The sequence below is a fragment of the Suricata suricatta genome, chromosome 13, assembly GCF_006229205.1.
Source record: "Suricata suricatta isolate VVHF042 chromosome 13, meerkat_22Aug2017_6uvM2_HiC, whole genome shotgun sequence".
Taxonomy (NCBI): domain Eukaryota; kingdom Metazoa; phylum Chordata; class Mammalia; order Carnivora; family Herpestidae; genus Suricata; species Suricata suricatta.
Genome location: NC_043712.1, coordinates 48801486 through 48823591, shown reverse-complemented (window position 1 = coordinate 48823591; position 22106 = coordinate 48801486). Strand labels below are relative to the sequence as shown.

The following is a 22106-nucleotide window of genomic DNA, read 5'->3' as shown; positions in this document are numbered from 1 at the left end:
AAGATCAACAGGCCAACCCCTGTGGCAATATTGTTTATCCTGGCCTTTTAGTTACTTCTAGGTCTTGTAGTATATTAAGGAAGAAAATAGGGTCAAATCCTAGCTTCACCACTGATTTAATTTTGTGACTAAGCAAGTACCCCAATTCAGTTTTCTCAAGTTATTTTGAGGCTATTCATAGGCAGTGGGGAACTGATGGTTTTTTTAGAAGAAAAGTAACACAATCAAAACCAGCTCCTTTCCCTAAAAACCACCCCCCCCAAATAAACCAACAATAAACACAGGCTAATAAATTTTTTTAATTTACATCTTCTGTTAAAATATAAAACTAGGGTTAAATTCTCAAAGTCTAAATTAGACTAAATGTAAATCTGCTGCACAACCCATTGAATGGATTTATAATTTGACAGTGTTCCTTAAAAGTGTCTAGTCATCTTCCATCTTTCTCCTTTTATCGAACTTCATACCACCCCAGTCTTCACTTATCATCACATACATTTTATTCCATCAAACATTTTCCAGAACCAACCTACTTAAATAATCACTAAGCCTGGTTAGAGCTTTCCAAACCTTAAATTTTCCTCATCTTGACTACACATCCCAAGGCACTACTTTTCTCACTTTTTTTGGTTAGTACTATAATGTTCCATAAAGAAACAATACAAGTTCTGTATTTCCCTAAAATGAAAGGTCAGTATATTCAATGGCTATTATGTTAACCACTTAATTAAAGTATATCAAAAACCACTCATGTTTATGTTAATCAACTGAAATTATAACAAAATAAATTAAACTACTGCTTTGCTATTTACTTAACGCTTACAAATTATTCAAGGAATCAAAATGGCTTCACACAACATGAGATCAGCTTCCCAAATACTTCACATTTAAACCCCATATCCATACAAAGAGGAATCCAAACATACTCACTTCACCTAAAAACTAATGTTTGCTAAACGGCATTATTTAGGATTTTTTTAGGCTTTGAAAAAAGAGTTACACTTCCAACGTGTATTTAAATTATAAATCAGTTTTTATCCTGTGACTGCTTGAAATGTTAAGTACATCATAGTTAAATTAACTGGAAATTCTGCTTCATCTTTTCAAGTCTGATGGAGATTTGTTTGCATCAAGGCCCTTATTCAAGATTTCTTCTTCTGCAAAATTGATTTTAAAAAGAGAAAAGGATAAGCAAACATTCATTACAAAGAAAAAATAGGACAGATTCTAAGTAATGGCAATTTCAGTCTTAAGTGAAAAAGTTCACATGCAATACTTACCTATGATAAAAATTAACAGTGTTCTCACTGCGATATCTTTCTTCACAGAGTATCAATACATCCCTCTTAGAATACTTTTCAATACACGAGTGTTTAATTACCACTGGCAAACACACTGATACATAATGAATCTGTATCACCAGATCTGCATTTGCTCTAATATACTTTAAGAGCAGGGGTTTTTTTTTTATGATGACAATTTTTTTTAAGTTTATTTATTTTGAGAAAGAGCAAGAGAGCACGCAGGAAGGGGCAGAGAGAGGGGGAGACAATATCACAAGTAGGTTCTGCACTGTCAGCGCAGAGCCTGATGCAAGGTTCAAACAAAAAATGATGAAATCATGACCTGAGCCAAGATTAAGAGTCAGACATTCAACCGACTGAGCCACCCAGGTGCCCCAATGATGGCAATTTTGAAATATACAAAAGTAAAGAAATTTGACTGCCCAGTATATCCATTATCCAGCTTCAATAATTATTAATACTGTTATGGGTTGAACTGTGTCCCCCCAAAATATGAAGTTCTAACCCCAGCACCTCAGAACATGGCCTAATTTGGAAAGAGGGCCATTAAAAATATAATCAGGACGAGGTCATTCTGGAGTAGGGTGGGCCCATAATCTATAGGACTAGTGTCCTTATAAAGGAGGCAAAGAGGCACACAAGAGGAGAAAGCCATGGAAAGATGGAGACAGGGAAGAGGGCTATGCTACCACAAGCCAAGGTACCCTTGGGGCTACCTGAAACTGGGAGAGGCAGGAAGGATCCTCCTCTAGTGGCTGCAGAGGGACCGTGGCCGTGCCCACACCTTGATTCTGGATTCTAGCCTCCAGAAGTTATTGTCTCCAGAGACAACAAATTTCTGTTGTTTGAAGCTACCTAGTTTGTGGTACTTTATATGGCAGCCCCAGGAAATTAATACACTAACCTATCCTATTTTGTCACCCATCCCCTCAAATTCATTTCAAAGCAATCACAGATATCATATTACTATATTTAACATAGTGTTACTCAAAATTTTTAATTTTTTTTTAATTTAAGTGATCTCTACACCCAACAAAGGGCTTGAACTAATGACCCCAAGATCAAGCGTCCCATGCTCTTCCAGCTGAGCCAGCCAGGTGCCCCCATTACACAACATCTTTAGAACCATCTTCCACCAGCCAAGATTCTGATGTGATTTATTCATATTATAAAAGCAAGTGGTTTTCAAATTTTGATTTCATTTTCCACCCCTGTCCCACACTAACTGTAAACTATATACACATCACTTGAGATTCAGAAAGAGCTCACACAGTGATACGTTCCCTCTTCTCATCCAAGTTGAAGGAACAGAGAGTGTATTTTGTCACATTCACAATAAAGGTCACATAGCATTCACTGCATACTGTTAGAAGTTGAGAAAAAACTTCAATAGGTCAATATGCACAGGTCTAGTTAAATCTTACCTTTTAAATTAGGTAGAAGTTCTCCAAAACTGCATGGTACTGTGGTTCTCAATCTTTGTTCCACTGGAGAAAACTTAATTAATGGTGAAAGAGACCGTTTTCTTTCACCAAGGGACATGCGTAAAGACCGTTTTGGATAGTCAGTGTGCAAATCACGACTGCCCAAAAAGTCAAGCATATCATCTGTCTGCATGTTTGTGGGAGTAGGGCTCAATTCTGGTGTGTGTCTTTCAAGTGTCTGAGGATTAGAAAAGTCAGTTTCTTCTCTTTTCTTGGACAGAGATTTTTTCAGAGCTTCGTATTGACGGCAAATAGCCTGTAAATTAAAGTCTGAGTCTGGAGTAGTCGGTCTTTCTCCCACAGCATCTTCGGGAAAAATGCCACTGTGCATAGGACTATCTGGTTCCAGTTTAAAATTGGCCTCTGTACTACTGGAGCTATTAAGACTTAAGTGACCAACTTCTTCTGGAAGTGTTTCATGTAATATGCCAAAATCAATATCCTTTAAACTCCTGGAACTAATTCCACTTGATACTTGAAAAGAGTCCCATAACATACTCTTATGCATGGAAGGTTCTTTGTAAGAAGCTTTGGAGTGGTCTGCTATTTTAACATACTCCTCCTCACTGCTACCCATCACAACTCTCCTATTACCTAGAGCAGGGGAGAATGCCTCTGTTTGGCTAATGTCTAAACGCCTGTCCTGTAACACTGTACACTCCAAACCTTTCTTGTTTAACAAATCTGATTGAGGCAGTGTTGACAGTCCATCAGTGTGACTGGTCCCTGCATGTTGCTGAGGCAGACACTTGAGGCGATCGGAAACAACTTTCTCTTCGGGTGAATGGCAATGGCTAGAATCGGATACAGTGGTTGCTGAGAGAAAACTGGTCCTGGTAAATTCTCTTTGGTTATGCAACACGGATACGGATTCTGGCAATACTTCTCTATCTTCGGTATCCATCTGAATCAGTTCTGTACTTCCGTTACCTTCCATTTCAACAGCTTTCCTCCATGAGCTCCTAATTTCACTTACTAATTAAATGAAGGGGGGAAAACACAATTTACTAATATTTCCAAACAGAACATGCAATTAAAAATTTCATTTCTAGTGCTCAACATAAAGCTACTGACTCACTATATGTTCCATAGAGATGCCCACTGGATGACAAGACTCCACAACAAACCAAAGACCAACCACATCAAAGAACTCCTTTTCCAACTGGTCACACATAAATAACAAAGGCTGTCTCTGAAATGTGCATATACTTGCACACAGCACACAGAAATTACATGTATTAAAAAGGTATTTTCTGGGACACCTGGGTGGCTCAGGTGGTTAAGTGTCTGATTCTTGATTTCCACTCAGGTCACAAACTCATAGCTCACAAAGTTGGGCTCTGCACTGACAGAGTGGAGCCTCCTTGGGATTCTCTCTCTCCCTTTTTCTCTCTGCCCCTCTCCCTATCATGAATGTGCACCCTCTGTCTCTCAAAATAAATAAATAAATAAAAATAAATAAATAAAAATAAAAAGACATTTTCTTGTCCATCTAAGCCAGGGTTCAGCAAACGTTTTACGAAAAGGGCAGATCGTAATATTTTAGCCTTTGCAGGCCACCAGCCAGTGACAACGACTCAACTCTGCCACTACAACATGAAAGCAACCATAAATATGGTGATAAATCTGCAAGGCTGTGTTCAATATAACTTTATTTACAAAAACACACAGGGCAAGCTAGATTTGGTTCATATCTGTAGGCTGTAGGCTGTGGACCACTCACTGATCTAGGATGTGGCTGGGTTCCACCTGAACTGAATCAAGTTAACTGTGAATATGTAGTTTCTAGCAGCAAAATGGAAATTTTATTTAATTCGACTAGGATGATGTGCCTTCATATGGACAACAGTATCAGAATTTTGTCAACACAGATTACAGGTTATAAGAAAAAAGTATTTGGGCAGTCTAGCTAGCTTGGAGGGGGTAGGAAAGATTTCTATACACACAAGTTTTGGCTGATGCTGCTGGCTACTGACTGGAAGGATTTCGCCTATATACTCTATAAATATTGATTTGCAGGTCAGATGTGGAGGCAGAGGGTGTTTTAAAAATGCTCAAATGAAATGTTTTCTAGGAAAGAGCCAAGCAAAACAACAAAAGCAAAACTAGAGTATCAGGGCATAATACTGTTTGCATCAAAACAAATTAAGAGCCGCTGCCACTAAACTGAAAGATACAGAAAAGCATTTTGTTTCTGTTTCTCCCTACCCCCTAGAAAAGAAATTTAAAGTGAGTTTCCAGACGATGTTAGACCATGGTTCTAACAGTAATGCCTGAGAAAGAAAATAAGTGATAGAAATCATTATTGACTTACTCAAGTTTTCTGGCGTTCGGGGAATTTGGTTCCTTGTTAAGAATGGATTAGCAACGAGAGTATCAATTAGTTCCTCTAATTTTAGTTCTTTTCCTTTAGAGGGCTCTGGTGAATCAGATAAAACTGCCCTTGCAACCTAAAACAGAAGAGGTAAAGCAAAAATTACCACACTCACTGGTAGAATGCAGCAAAAGCCCTGATAAGAACAAATCAGCACCTGATGGTCAGCAACACCTACAAGAGCAGTTGGCACAAAAAGCTGCTCAAAAACATATAGCTCCCAGGGGTGCCTGGGTGACTCAGTCAGTTGAACATCTGACTTCGGCTCAGGTCATGATCTCACGGTTTGTGGGTTCAAGCCCCGCATCAGGCACTGTGCTGACAGCTAGCTCAGAGCCTGGAGCCTGCTTCAGAGTCTGTGTCTCCCTCTCTCTCTGACTCTCCCCTGCTTGCAGTCTCTCTGTCTCTCAAAAATAAATTTAAAAACATTAAATTTAAAAAAAAAAGTAGCTCCCAGCTACTCCATATAGTCTGTCTAGGCATGACCCTATAAGGGGAAATCAAGTACAAAACTGTTTCCTCCCTTAACTGGATATCCCATTATAACTAAGCTACTATCTGCCACATCTTTGAGCTTGGCAATTCGTATTAGCTAAAATGACTAGTTTTAAAGCAAGCAGATTTTTCTTAATTATCCATTACAATAACACTTCCACTAACAAATAAAATACTCCCAGACAACATACTTCTTTGCCAGAAACCTCATTACCAGATATAAACTAGTAAACACAGCAGAGGAATACATTCTGAAATAGAGAAAAGAAACCATACAATATGAAAACAGAACTCTAGGAGATTTACTACTAAGCATAGTTGTTGTCCTTCTACTTTCTAGATATTTCAAAAGTGTTCATGATGTTGGTTTTTTCCTGACTCTTAACAGACTTTTCACTGGCACGTGACTACATAATGCTACTATTGCTCAATAGTAATACTGTACTATTTACTGCAGAAAGTTTACGCAAATGCTTAAGCCATTCTCTAATGTTATTTTTATTACATTTTCCACAACATCCCTTAGCACTGTTTGAATTTGATGAAGCAGCCAGAAAATAATCAGCTACTTTATATTCCTGAGAGACTGAAAGAAAAATTTGGTTTAGTGTATATTGATTCAAGTGTTAGAGTTCCATCCTTCATCTCAATATTGATACATTTAACTACTTCTTAAATATCTAGAAAGCAGAAGGACGAAAACTATGCTTAGTGATAATATGATACTGCATAGTCTTTGTTTAACATTCAACAAAAGAGGAAGCTTGGCTAAGCAACAGATTAGATTATTTTAATAGAATATAACCATTGGGTGTAATTATCTAATAATTTACATAATGATTAATTCCAAAGATATCACACATGGATTATTTTTATACCTTTAGAGATATTTATAGCCCGGGACATGGGTTCTAAACCATGGATGTAATCTTAGCTAAGTTTATATTGTATCTACTTCTACTCTGAGAGAGGACCAAGTTGCTTTAACCATGACTTTATTTGTGCCCTCCTTTCCCAAATTAATCACAGTTAATCAATAATTAATTATAACCTTTTTAATAATCTCAATGCTAATGAGAAAGTAATAGATATTTCAGTACACTTATTATAATCTCTTTCTAACCTCTTCTACCAAATGATCCTGCTCTTTTTGGAATGGATCACTGTTTTTAGCTGGCAGAGACCCTGCAAATGCAGTATTCTCTGTATTTCTTGCAGTATTTGATGAAGAAGAGTCTTCCATTTCAAATTTTGGTGTTTCCTTAGAAGGTGTTTCATTTCCTTCTCTAGGAGTTCTTATCTTCATGTCCTGAAGAAAACAGACATGGAATTTGTTAAAACCTTAATAACTGTAGCTGAACTTCATTAGAGGTTCTTGAGTTATCATGTTCAGTGGCACAATTAAAAGATTTCAATAAGAGCGCCTGGGTGGCTCATTCAGTTAAGCGTCTGACTTTGGCTCAGGTTATGATCTGATGGTTCGTGGGTTTGAGCCTCGCGTCGGGCTCTGTGCTGACAGCTCAAAGCCTGGAGTCTGCCTCAGATTCTGTGTCTCCCTCTCTCTGGCCCTCCCCCACTCACGCTCTGTCTCAATAATAAATAAAAACATACAAAAAAATTAAAAGATTTCAATATTCCCATTTAGAAGGAACAGGAAATATGTAAATACAAATTGGGATATCAACAAAAATAATATTTTATCATAAGTTGGTGTAGAGAAAATTACTTAAAAATGGTTTTAAAATATACCTCTTCAAGCAATCTAACACTGTTTCTTCCCGATGAAACTGGCTGCAACAAGAAAGAAGCAGGTCTAAAAGAAAAAAAATAACAAAGTAAAGTTATACACAGGAAAGAATTCCATTCACTTACTATATCTGAATAATCTACAGAAATTGTCTGCCCCGTATCTGTCCGTTACGATTTCCCTCAATTCGTCCCGGTCATCAAAAGGCACTTTTTTTTAGGGAGGTATGGTGACAATCAGAGCAGTACTTCAGCTCCATTTGTGTATCAGCCTCCCAAATGGTGAACATTTTCCTTAACCTCTACGTATTTTAACATTTTTTACAAGGTTGAATGACTTGATAAACTAGGTTGAAAAACTTGAGTACACAGTAAAAACAAATTCAATTAATTAGAACTGCAATATTACATTACCTTTAGGCTTCAGAACAAAGAATTTCATTGTAACAGAGACTTAATGATTTTGAGACTTCATGTCCAAAATCAATTTCTCTTCTGCTGACTCTTGCTCTATGATACATATGTTAGTTAAAACCATAAGGTTAATCAGTTTGTTTGCTGGATCCTACAGATAGTATTCCTTACTATCTTAGATTATCTTGCCCCTTTGGATAAACATAAAACCTTACACATCAATTACAAAATAAGTTATTCAATTTTTAAAGCCTTCAAAGCAATAATAACTCGATCTGCAAGAACTCTGAAATTCAATCATGGGTATGCTCACTGGTCAAAGCTTTTCTACTCTAAATAATACAAAAAGGCAAGATGACCTGAGAGACCACTTTCAACACTAAGCATATCGGTGCTTTGCTTTCTGTTCATAGCTAGATGTACGAAATGAAGAGCCTTAAAACATTTTATGGAATAGCAAATACATTTTTTCAAACTTTTTCAAATATGTGCTTCTTAGAATTATTATCTTCCTTCCAAACATAATTCAAATCACTAAAACTGTTCAAAGCTCAATTTTGCCTCAACAGGATATAATCGAGATGTCAAAGGAAAAAATTAATCATCTACGAGGATTTTAATCTTGATTTTTCTAAAACCTTAACTTTAAAATGATTAAAAAGCCCTCTGAGGCAGGGCCGGCACTCTAAGCCCTCACTAAGATGCCACCACGAGACTGTGAGCTCCTGAAGGACAAAGACTGTCCTTCCGAAGGCTAGTCCCACAAACTAACACAGCGCCTGGTACTTGGCAGTACAATACAAGTTTGTAACTAACTGATGGGATGACTGAATCAGTGAGTAAATGTCACCTGAGCAAGAGGCTCTACAGATACATGCCATCAAACTTTTTCACTAGGATCATTCCATTTAAGCCTCATTTAAAAACAAAATGAACACCTATTCCAGCTTCCTCTCTCTCATTTCTGAACTGGCAATATGCTATCAGTCCTGCTAACATCTCAGTCCAAGCCAACCTGAAGCAGCCCTGGCTCGGTCCTTACTGTTTATTCCCCTGCCATGCCCAAACCGAGGGCCATAAAATCCTAGGACTGTAACAGATAAAGAGAGATGGTATTGATCCCACTGCAGGATTCTATCCTAAGGAAAGAGTACCTCCAAAATAAGGTAAGAAACAACATGCTTTTTTTACAGTAAAAAAATTTAAGGAAAATCTAAAAGTCTAAAAATAAATGAGGGGCACCTGGGTGACTCAGCTGGTTAAGCGTCCAACTTTGTATGAGGTCATGATCTCACAGTCCATGAATTTGAGCCCCGCATCGGGCTCTGGGCTGACAGCTCAGAGCTTGGAGCCTGCTTCAGATTTTCTGTCCCCCTCTCTCTGCCCCTCCCTTGCTCGCACTCTCTCTCTCTCAAAAATAAACATTAAAAAAATTTTTTTAATAAATGAAATGTTACAAAGCCTTTATAAGTGAAAAATGGTAATGTAAAGAAAACATATACATACACTAAAAAAACTGTACTTACATTACATTAGTGTTTAGAAATATTTGATTAGAATTAAATTTATGTATGTTTGTAAATAAAGCCCAAAAAATAACTTGGGAAGAAAATTTGACAAGTTAATTTGTTAGAAATTTTAGCTAACTAGAGCGCTTAGGTGACACAGTTGGTTAAGCATCCAACTTTAGCTCAGGTCATGATCGTGCAGTTCTTGAGTTAGAACCCAGCATTGGGCTTGCCACTGTCAGCAAAAAAAGGAGGGGGGAAAAAAAAAGAAAGAACCCTGAAGTTCATAAAGAAAATCGTATCCATGAATCAATCTACTAACTCGACCAATCTTTAGCCCATTAAGGTCTCAGCAACTGACCTTAATCAAATTCATTTACTCTCTCAAGGAAAGAGAAACCAAAACATAATTGAGATGAGAAGCGTCAACTATTCCCCTTCTAGCATGCTTTAAGAACAGTGATAAGGAGTAAAAGAGAGAAGCCCAGTAACTTCACTATCTGTGGATTTGCTTTGGGATGCAGAAACACAGTGTTTAGTTGACAGTTGTGGGTTCATGAGTGAGCAGCTACCCTGGCTGCAATCAGGACCCCACAGTGGGGCAAATGGGCAGCCTAGAAAGGGGGTGGGAGGCACCACCATCAATTCATAAGGGGCTTTATGGCTGCAGCCCTCTCCTGTTTGACTGGTGGACCCTGCTGGCAGTTCTCAGCCCTGATCTGGTACTGCTCACAAAAAGCTATTTTCTGCCAGTTTTTGGAATTAAGTTCTTAAAACACTGTATTTTTTTCTGAATAAATACTTGATAAACTATAAAAAAAAAGAATAGATTGCACTATTTTTCTTAAGGTACTCCATGAATCAACATCATATCCAGATCTAAGAATAAAAATCTAAATCTTCCACAAGAAATCCTGACCTCCTGTGAATCAGGCAACTACTGCAGAAGAAACTGCCAATAGCTCAATTTCACATATAAGTTCTGACTCCTGTTACGGTGTTTCAGTTTAATAACTTATTAGGAGTATACAGAATGAAGAAGACTTCAATTAACATATATGATGAGGCGCCTGGGTGGCTCAGTCAGTTAACTGTCCAACTTCAGCTCAAGTCATGATCTCACCGTTCCTGGGTTCAAGCCCCACATCGGGCTCTGTGCTGATAGCTAGGTCAGGGCCTGGAGCCTGCTTTGGATTCTGTGTCTCCCTCTCTCTCTGACCCTCCCCTGCTCACACTGTGTCTCTCTATCTCTCAAAAATAAATTAATATATATGTTTTGACTCTTATTATGGTGTTTCAACTATTAACTCAGAGTATACAGAATGAAGAGAGCTTCAATTCATTTACAATTTAGAATTTTCTTTTAAAATTATCCTAAGTAATTTGTTTCCATAACTGTACCTCAATTACATGGGAAAACTGGACTGAAAGAACCCTATTTAGATCAAAGAGTAATCAGAAAACAAAAAACTTTAATATAACAAACTTGTTCAGTATGTCGGTGTTTGATTGCTACCTAATAATTCTTGGCTTCAACAAAAATTAAATATATTCCCCAGGTAGACTACATACATTTAGAAATGTTTGCTTGCATAATCTGGCATCTGTTTTTAAGAGCCAAAATGGGATAATAAAGAAAACAGGTAATAAAAAAAATTAAGACTACTCCTGAAGGATATTCTAATAAATGAAGGTTTAGTTTTCTTCATATGCTAATTTGGGGATTAGATTGAATCAGAAGTCTTCCCTTTTCGTTTTGTTTTGAGAGAGAGAAAACAAGGGAGGGGGCAAAGGGAGAGAGAGAATCTTTTGTTTGTTTGTTTGTTTGTTTGTTTATTTTTGAGAGAGAGACAGAGCACAAGCAAGGAAGGGCAGAGAGAGAGAGGGAGACACAGCATCCAAAGCCGGCTCCAGGCTCTGAGCTGTCAGCACAGAGCTGTCAGCACAGAGCCTGACGCAGGGCTTGATTCACAAACCTTGAGATCATGACTAGAGCCAAATTGGACACTCAACCGACTGAGCCACCCAAGTGTCCCAGGAGAGAATCTTACGCAGGTTCCATGCTCAGCAGGGAGCCCAATGCAAGGCTCAATCACACCACCCTAAGGATCAAGACATGAGCTGAAATCAAGAGTAGAATGCTCAACCAATTGAGCCAACCAGGTGCCCCTTCCTTTTTTTTTTTAAAGCATAAAACTCTTTTTATCAAATGGCATATAAAACCCCCAACATATAACACAGACAAAAGAACTATTTGCTCAGGTTGACGTGGAAAAGGGTTAGACCAGTGACAGGTTAAATTAGATTCATCCACATCACCAGAGGGCGCTGCAGAACACAGTCTGGAAACTAGGAAACTAGATCATCTAAGAAGCCCTTAAACTGCTAGATTTGGATTTAGTCAATTGGCCACAAGTAGTTTCAAAGAAGCTCACAGACACAAAAGGCAAAAATTCCCAAACTTGTACCAGATCATTTCCATATATGTTTTTCTTCAAAAATTAGATAATCCCCTATGAATCCCAACATTTAAAGAGAAGGAAAATAAAGATGTCTCTGTGTCAGAAATGTTTCAATCTTTCCTGAAAATATGGATCCACATAAAAAAATACTGTCTGGTTAGGAGAAGAAAATTGTAGATGATCCCATAATACTGAAGCTTGGAAATTAGAAGAAGGTGAGACTAAATTAATGAAGGGGGGAAATCAACATGAAAATCAAATTTGTTTTACCTGTTGGTTATATCACATACAGTTCCCGGTATATCACTGGCTTTCCTGCGATCATCTTCTTCGTTACGTTGCTTAGGTATATCTAAAGGAACATAAAAACTAATTACTCTTTAATTATTTGTGTATATTTTAATATTCAGGGATCTCTTGAAATTCTAGAAAAGCTTCTAAACAAAAGAAAACGGAAAAATCACAGTACGAATGCTAATAGGAAAAGATAACCATTCAGTTGTTAAGTGTACAGGTAGGACAGATAGAGACTATCAGTAATAAGCTTTTTTATGAATGTTTATTAATTTTGAGAGAGAGTGCAGTGCAAATGCATGAGTGAGCTCAATGCAGGGTTTGATCTCACAATCAGTGAGATCACAACCTGAGCCAAAATCTAAAATTGGACCAAGCCACCCAACAGCCCCTAGTAATAAGCTCTTTAAAAAGAATGATAGGTTTATACTAAACCAAGTTTCCAAAAAAGTGACAGTCCATAGTTCTCCAGCATGATATAGCTGTGCATCTTATTTTGGTAGATGGATCATACAATTACTGCATAAAATCAGCAAGGCCAAAAAATTATACTGTTTAGCATACTTCAGCCCAGCATCTATGACATCAGTCAATTTACATATTTATTCTTCAACGTGTCATTGAATAATCATATGCCACTGCTATACTAACAATGAGAGGAAGAAAAAAAAAGGTGCAGATCCTGCCTTCAAAGAGTCAATCTAGGAAAAAGACAACGGGTGAAGAGGGAATTATGGCATGTTGCTATAGTATTAGGAGAAATGTGCACAGAATGCAAGGAGGCAGAAGGGCACCTGGCCAGGACTGGGGGTTGTGAAGAGGGCATAAAGGTACTGAAAAAACAGAGTACAAGTTCGGTATGCTAGAGCACAGGGTATACGGAGTGGAAGCATGGTAGGAAACGAGATGGGGAAAGAAAGCCATGGCTACATTATAAATGGTTTGATATTCTAGGAACTCCTCTTCTTTCAACGCGTTAGCTTTTGAAAGACCTTCCCTATTTATACTTGTGATCCAAGTGTTACTGTATAAGAAACCAATGTATATACTACGTAACTTTTCCTTTTAATCCACCATAATAGTATGCTATCTTATAAACATTTTCAGTGCCCTTTGCTTTTGGACCTACTAATGATGATGGAATTACTGATATTCATAAGACAGTCTAAAAAGGAGCACAAACACAAAAACTGTATCACAAAACCTATAGACAATAAAGTAAAAAATAACTGGGCACCACCATAAACACTAGCTGGTGGTGGTAGGCAGAGGCAATGCCCATTCGTTCTGGTATGTAACAAAGTGTGTAAGGTAAAAGTTGCTAAGTGGAAAAGCATTTAGAACTCTTCTTCCCTAAAAGTGATAGAAAGTCATTGATGTGTATTACACCAGGAGATTAAAAGGATCATATTTATATTACAGAAAGATCACCGTTAACCATTTACATCACGGAATACAGAGAATATGGAGGCAGAGTAGCTAGCTGGAATACAATTAAAGGCAAGAAAGAAAACTAAACTACAGCCCTACAGATGTGAAGAGAACAAAGGGCACATACGTAACAGGTTGGTAATAAAAAGGTAAAAACACAACTGAACTCACCAGTACAAAGTAAACCAAGCTGCAGCAGACAATGACTCCTACCATAAACACACTAGAACCACTAAATAAAATGTAAAAGAAATGCCCAAAAGAACAAATAAAAATCCTCAAGTGCCAGGAGCAAAGACTGAAAGCATATAAGCTCAAACTGAGACATAAGGGCTAAGTGGCCGGCTCCAGGGGCTGTACAATGGAGATTTAATGCCTATATAACAAGAAACATCATCTCAGGCCACTGAGCCTAGGATGTGAGCAACTGCCATAAACCCAGAACATCGCAAAGTCTGCTCAGCCCCTCAAAAGATTATACAAATTCTGCCAACTGGACTAGGAAAGTAACAGGGAAGCTCTACTATCTCCCTGGGCCCTGGGTTTTAAAAAAAAAAAAAAAAAAAAAGAGGGGAGAAAAGACATTTTAAACCTACCCAGCCTACTCAAAGGGAGGGATGAAATCCAAAATCTTATCAGCTACTGGTGGAAATCCCAAACCAAAGTTATTAACTGCCTGGTTCAAGGGAAATACCAGCGACCCCAGGCTATCATGTAGAGACCATTCTACAAGCCAGGGCCCATGTGACTCTTTCAGGCGTGCGTCTCCTGAAGTTGAGGTCACAATCAAAATTTTTTTAAGATTTTATTTTTAAGTAATCTCTACAGCCAACATGAGGTTTGAACTCACAACCCCAAGACCAAGAGTCGCGTGGTCTTCCAAGTGAGCCAGCCGAGCGTTCCCACAATCGAATATTTTAACAGGAAACAAACAACCATAAAAATGAGGAGGCAGAACATACAGAAGCAGAAGTATCTGAAACACCGCGACATTTACAAATCCAATAAGAACAAATGAATACATTTAAAATATTTGTCAAAGAAACAATAGGAGCCATAAGGAAAGAAAATGACGCCGTGAAAAAAAAAGGCAATTTTTCAAAAAGTAGCCAATGAAAGAAATAAAAAGTACATTCATTAATGCTAAATACTAAATGGACATGTCAAAAAAGAGATTGAACACAACTAAAGAGACAATTAGTGAACCATAAGCCTAGAGCTACAAAAACATAAACACAGATGAGAAGTTTAGAGATAAGGAGGACAGAAAGTCCCAACTACAGGAGCTCCAGAAGGAAAGCATCAAAGGAATGAATGACGGAGAGAGAGACAGTGTTAGAAGAGATATTAGTAAGTTTCCAAAACAGAAGAAAGATGTGAGCCTTCACATTAAATAAGCACACACAACTCCAAAGGCTAATAAATAAAAACAAATCCACATTTAGACACATCTGAATGAACCTGCATAATACAAAACTAAGTAAGTACAAGTCTTAAAAGCAACCAGAGACTAAAAATTACCTACAAATGAACAGCCATTAGACTGAGAACAGATGTCTGAGAAACAATTAGAAGGCATAAAACAATGAGACCGTATCCTCAAAGTCATAAGGAAAATTAAACATCAATCTAGAATCCTAAAATCAGCCAAACTATATTCAGCAATTAGTGAAAATAAAGACATTTTCACAGAAAAACTAGGATTTTATTATCCCGTGTCCATCATAATAAGAATTAAAGGATATACTTTGAGATGTACTTCTGAGGAGTAGAATAAAAAAAGTATTCTTGACCCTCCCCCCAAGTCTAAACACACAAAAATTGTTAAAAATCAATTTCTATCAATGTCATTTAAAAATGGGGGCAGGGCCATTATTCTAGAATAAGAGTAAGAAGACAAAACAATGCAATGAATGAAACTTCCTTAGATTCTAGTTCAAAAAATAAACATTTGCACAGGGCATTTCAGGTACAATAATAAGAGAAATTTATTCCTATGCCAGAACAATCTTATATATAGTTAGATCCATACACATGTTATAAAATTATTTTTATAAACAAACATCAGAATAAATATAGATTCAGGATAGTGGTTACATCTGCAAATGCAGGAAGATTAGGGTCAAGGAAAGGTGGGTCTCCAAGGATTAAATACATACATACCTTTTTTTTTTTTTTTTTTTTTTTTTTTTTAAGAGAGAGAGCCAGCAACTGTGAGTGGGGGAGAGGCAGAAGGAGAGGGAGAGAAAATTTTGAGCAGGCCCCATGCCTAGCACAGAGCCTTATGTTGGGCTCAATCTCATAACCCGGAGATGATGACCTAAGCAGAAATCAAGAGTCAGACACTTAACCGACTGATCCACCCAGGGACCCCCATATATACTTGTTTAAGTCCAATATTGCAAAGCTTGGACAAAAAGTGTTTGGTAAACAGGTATTCATATTATTCTCCATAATTTTCAATATGCTAAAATATAATTGCTTTAAAAACAATTTAAGAGGTGCCTTAGCTCAGTAGAGTAAGTGACCAATTCTTCATTTTGGCTCAGGTCATGATCTCATATTTCATGAAACAAGAGTCCTGCACTGGGCTCTGCACTGACAGCGTGAAGTCTGCTGGGGATTCTCTCTCTCCCCCATCTCTCTCTGCCCCTCCCCATCTCGCAATCTCTCTCTCAAAGTAAATAAGCATTACAAATAATAATAATAAATAATAAAAAACAATTTAAAAGAAGATTTCTTCAAGTAAAATGTAGTATGTAAAGTATAGGAGGAAAAAAAGTTGTCTCATCACAAAAAGCATAAAAGGTTGAGGTCCCCAAGCTCAGATCAAGACTCTATCTATTTAAGAAAAAAGATAGGAATCCCAAGAGTACAAATTCTATGTCTAGAGGAGAGCATTACCTTAAACCACCTATCAAGCACTTCTAAAATATGAACTTCCAACTGCACTTCCTAAACAGACATAAATATGCCTCACTTTCAAGACAGACAGAAATCTCCAGATGGACATGAGGACTAAAAGTTCATAGTTTCCCAGGGCCTAAACTAAGTCCTGCCAGAGTGCAGTGGCCCTTCCCAAGTTGAAGTGAAAATACAAGACCAGTTATACATGCTCAAAGAGTAGTTCTCGTATCCTTAGCAATGCTCTATCTGAAGCACTTTTTCATTCATCAAACCATGCAGTCTTTTCCGTGTGTGCTCTTTAGCTAGTGCTCATCCGGAGGCTTGCTCTCTGTTCCGTCACCCTTCCTAGCCAGTGTCCTCTCATGTACATCTGACTCCCAAACCAATCCCCTATCCGACCTGTGTTCACTCCTTTCTTCCTAAGTCCTGTGCTAACGACTGCCATGACCCTTGGCCTGCATGAACTCAAGGATGGCCTACATATATGCATACTCCAGCCTGGCTACATAATTCATACATTTTTATGCATTTATTCCTCCTTTTATCTTTCTAATATTTACTGAACTCAATTTCTTGCACACAAGTACTGGGCAACTAGAGAAACTGAATATACAAAGGACATTAGGATATTGTATAGAAATTAATTTTTAGGTGTAATAGTGGTATAAATAGTTGAGGAAGCTGAATGAGATATAACAGAATTATTAGCTTTTTAGATATAGTATTACTATGGTAGTAATATAGGATAATTTATGGGAATGCATGCTGAAACACTTGGAGAGAAGTGTTACAATGTCTAGAACTTACTTGGTTTAGCAAAAATACAAATATACACATATAAAGCAATATGGCAGATGTTGATTATTAAAATAGGTGGTATTCAGATAATTATTGTACTATTTTTCATGTTAAACACTTGTGGGCTTCTATACAAAAACTTGTAAACAAATATTTATATCAGCATCATTCATAATAGTGAAATAGTGGAAACAACTCAAATGTCCATCAAAGGATGAATGAATAAACAAAATACAGTTTAGTCATACAACAGAATGTATTCATAAAAAGTAATGAAGTACTGATACATGCTACATCTTGGATGAACCTTGAAAGCACTGTGCAAAGTGAAAAATTCTGCAAGAGAAAAAAGCCAGACACAAAAAGCACTGGGTGTCGTATTTAAGTGATGAATCACTGAACTGTACTCCTGAAACTATACTCCTGCATTGTATATTAACTAACCGAAATTTAAATAAAAATTTAAAAAGAAAAAAAACTTATATTATATGACTCCATTTATATGAAATATCCAGTATAGGCAAATCCACAGTGATATGAAGTACATTAGCAGTTGCCAGGGACCAAGAAAGGGGAAAATGGGGAGTCAGTGCTTAATGTGTACAGAATTTCCTTTTGAGATAATAAAAATATTTTGGAGCTAAAAAGTGGTGATTGTTGCACAACTTGGGAATTTGCTAAATGCCACTGACTTGGTACACTGCAATGACTAAAACACGATGTGCATTTCACCACAATAAAAAATAACTGGGGGGGGGACAAGAATGTAAAGAAACTACTATCATAGTGAAAAATACTGATCAGAGGAAGAGAAGAGAAAAACAAATAACCAACCTGGCAGTGAAGCAGGATACTGCAAAAGAATACTCCTAGCATACACTTCTTCCGAGGCAGGATCAAACGAAAGGGGAGGCATTGGTGGTAAAAGATCCACAACCTTAAAACACAGAATTCATCATTTTGAAATACGCACATTTACTCATTACCATAATAACACTGCTAAGTTAATCTATGAATGGATGATTTTTCCCCCTAATAAAGATGGAACTACCAAGCATGGCAATTATTCCATAACTATGTTTAAACAAAGGAGTACAATATTACAAGGCGACTACTCTGTCCTCCAACTGTGTCTCAAATTTAATACTACCTAACAGCAAAAGAAATGTCTCATTTTCGTTTTAATATAATCCTCTGAATCTAGAAGTATTAACTATAAATCTCAAATCAGCCTGAATCAAATACTTGAATATGTATTTAGAAAATTAGAGAAACCAAAACATTTAAACTTTAGGCTCCAATGCAAAGAGGACAAACTTAACACGTAAAGCATTCCTAGATCATTTGTAACATGATAAATCAAAAGACTGCCTTATATTAAACTACTCTCCAAAAAGCAAGCCCACATTACTTACTGGAGCCGAACCTTTAACTAGACTGAAAGGAGACTGACCAAGAAATTCTTTCCACTTTTTATGCCACTCTCCTTGCTTTTCAGCAACAAAATGTCTGATAGTTGTGAGATCTTCTTTTATTTTACACCTATGATAGCATAAAAAAAACAACTTCATTCAAAACAGGAATATATAAAATAAGTATTGAGTAAAATTTAAGACAACAGTTTACAGAGAAAGAGAAGAAAATATAACTGAAAGTTCAACCAGTACAGCATGAACTGTATATGTATGCAGTATGAACTGCATAGACTCTTAACAGTGAACTTTCAAAACCTAAAATACCTTTCTTTCTTTTAAGACCAGCAAGCAGTCACACATCAATTATTCCATTTATCCCTTTAAAATATTATTTTTTCCTAGTTGTAAACTCAAGTCCAAACTCTACTCCTCTTTGTGCATTCCTACAGGCAGTAACCTCCCAGTTCCTCCACTCAAATAACAAACTTTTCTGAGGCTTAGTTTTATTAGTAGACCCCACAAAAGAAAAGCTTGAGAAAAGTTAAAATTATTTCATAAAGAAAAATCCCTTAGGGCAAATAATTTACCCTAGACAGAAAGAAAACACACTTCATGTGTCTCTCCAGTAGTCATGACAAGGTTTTTGAGCTCTAATAAAACGTTCACATTTGTTTGCCAAGCTGAAGAGTTGTCAACTACACAGGTTGTGCTGAGAAATTATCAAAACCACCCTACTCCTCCCCAGGAATATAACAAAAGATCTTTCTGGGGTACCTCATACGCTTCAGATCTGATAATCTTTCTCTCTGCAGTTTGGTCTCTTTTTCAAGGAACTGAAGGTCTACTGTCAGTCTTGCTGGGTCAGCCTGATAACGTTCGTGTTTTACTACTTTCAACACTTCATTTAATAACTGAATAACTGTTAACAGGTTCAATTTTCCGGCCTCATAAACATTTCCGATGTCCAACTAAGGATTCAAAGGAGAGAAAAAAAGTGGTTCTTAAGATTAGGAACAGTTACATAAATATATTTATGTTTTCTGTTATATAAAAAGTTTACCTTAAGAGTGAGAAAAGTCAAATGTCTACCCAAAAATGAAACCGAGTAAATAATTTTGGTCCAAAGAAAACTACTGTAAAAGAATTAACATGTCAAACTACTGTGAAAGAACTAACATGCCGTGCTACATTGTTATATTATGCAAAATAAGTTGCAGACTAGAATAAAATAAATGCAAATAAGTGGCAAGCAAAATAAAGATTGAGAAAAAAAGCAGGTTTGGTGAAAGATCATAAATTCAGGTTTTGTTTTTCAAACTTTCTTGAAAACTTTTTCTAATGTTTTATTTATTTTTGAGAGAGAAAGAGACAGACTGTGAGCAGGGGAGAAGCAGAGAAAGAGGGAGACACAGAATCCAAAGCAGGCTCTAGCCTCTGAGCTGTCAGCATAGACCCGCAGAGGGCTCAAACCCAGAAACCAAGAGATCATGACCTGTGCTGAAGTGGGACCCTCAAGCAACTGAGCCACCCAGGCGCCCCCATAAATTCATGTTTAACAGAAGTTACAAACTACGTCCCTTACTGGCTGAACCCAAACTTAGACATGTTTATTGGCCTACACAACTCCAGTATTTTAAAGTCATTTGAATTAGTTGCCAATCAACTAAAAATCTTAAGATTTCACATAAATATTACCATTTCTCCAAAGACCCCATTGTTACACACAATTTAGCATATATTACCTACTTACTCCCTACATACAGGTATCTGCATTTGCAGACTTTTATGTACTTTGAATTTAAAGTGCCTGGCATGTTTGTGAAAACATGAAGGTGAAAGCTTTTCAGGATCACAACAATGTTTTATCTTTGTACCCCCTATGTTATCATTAATTCCTGACATATTAGATACTTAATAGAGTGTGAGTGTACTAAGAAAACAAATGCAGTCTAGCCAGACGGAAGTGTCCCATAAGCAAGTAGAAATAATTTGATGGAGTTTGGGTTGAAGGCAAGAGACTGGAAACACCAATTTGGGAATATTATTGTATAGGATACTGATGAAAACATAGAATTGAGTAAGAAAATACAGATAAATATAATGTGGAAAAGAGCAGGCATTACTGGAACCATGGAAAACACTTTCATTTGAAAGTCAGAGAAAAAGGAATCAATAGAAAAAACTAAGAACAACAGTCTGAAAAAACACAAGAGCAAAGACATTGAGGTCACAAAACCTAATGTAAGCAAAGATTTTAAAATACTTAGCATCAAGATGAAAAAGAAACCAGAGGATAGAGACTTTTTTTTTTAAGGTTTTTATTGTTTTCAAGTAACCTCTACACCCTACATAGGGCTCAAACTTATAACCCTGAGATCAAGAGTTGCATGCTTTACCGACTGAACCAGCCAGGTGCCCCAAAACACATTTTAAAAAGAAATTCAGCAATTAGGAGATCACTGCTGCTCTCCTTGAGAATTTATAAAGAACCAGACCCAGGGCACCTGGTGGCTCAGTCAGGTAAGCACCTGAATTTGGCTCAGGTCATGATCTCACAGTTCATGCATTCGAGCCCCTCGTCAGGCTCTGGGCTGACAGCCCAGATTCTGTGTCTCCCTCTCTCACTCTCTGTCCCTTCCCTGCTTGTGCTTGCGCGCGCACTCTCTCTCTTTCTCTCTCAAAAATAAATAAACTTTAAAGAACTAGTGCCATATCATCTGCCTAAGTAACCTCCTTTTCCTCTCTACACGGAATGATGTAACACCATAAAAGGAATGAACAAATTAATAAAAGCTAGTGTGTGTGTGTACACACACACACCATTAACAATAGCCCTCTTTATGAAATTTTTACTAAATGTATTCACAAAAATAAATTCTGAAGACAGAAAAACATTGCAAGAAGAATATAAAAATATTACATATTTGCTATACATAATATATATTAAATACACATACTTGTTTAATTAGTGTGTATGGTGTGTGTGTGTGTGTATATATATAGTTTCTCCAAAAACTTCCTTAATATCAGATGCTTACCTGACCCATCTGTTTCTCAATTTTGTCAAGTAAGAGCCTTGGAATATTGATAGCAACGTTAGTTCCATCTAAGGTATATTGGTTAACAAGACTAAGGACTGCATCAACACCTTCTCTTTCTTTTTCCAAAAATGTGAGTGTTTCATTCACTGAAGCCCACAAAGACCGAACCTTTGAAAACAGAAAGAAAGTCTATGCGTAATCTGTACATACATCAAAGAAATATAAAACAAAAATATATACTCACTCTCAGGAACAAATAAAGTATTCCTGGAATGATTTCTGGTGAGAAAATTAACCATCTAAAAGCACTAAAATTCACTGGGATGCCTAGGAGGCTCAGTCAGGTAAGTGTCCGACTTTGGCTCAGGTCATGAGCCCCACATCAGGCTCTGTGCTGACACGTCTGAGCCTGGAGCCTGTCTTCAGATTCTGT

The 22106-nt window shown here is 37.1% G+C and overlaps 1 protein-coding gene and 1 non-coding gene across 4 annotated transcripts in view; both read right to left on the bottom strand.

Annotated features, from left to right (window-relative positions):
• Positions 1-279: 279 nt before the first annotated feature.
• HAUS6 (HAUS augmin like complex subunit 6) overlaps positions 280-22106 on the bottom strand; it is a 37242-nt gene continuing 15415 nt past the window's right edge. For 2 of the 3 annotated variants that reach the window (XM_029920266.1, XM_029920268.1), the window contains 10 exons: positions 21671-21841; positions 19407-19600; positions 18633-18759; positions 18052-18154; positions 12058-12139; positions 7407-7470; positions 6781-6966; positions 5103-5238; positions 2729-3763; positions 280-1157 (listed from right to left, as the gene is read on the bottom strand). In XM_029920266.1, coding sequence (XP_029776126.1) covers positions 1096-1157; positions 2729-3763; positions 5103-5238; positions 6781-6966; positions 7407-7470; positions 12058-12139; positions 18052-18154; positions 18633-18759; positions 19407-19600; positions 21671-21841 — 2160 coding nt within the window. In that variant the 3' untranslated portion in view covers positions 280-1095. The remainder of the gene's footprint in view (positions 1158-2728; positions 3764-5102; positions 5239-6780; positions 6967-7406; positions 7471-12057; positions 12140-18051; positions 18155-18632; positions 18760-19406; positions 19601-21670; positions 21842-22106) is intronic. The other variant, XM_029920267.1, reaches the window with a different exon arrangement.
• LOC115277172 lies at positions 7551-7681 on the bottom strand. The gene has a single exon (XR_003902277.1).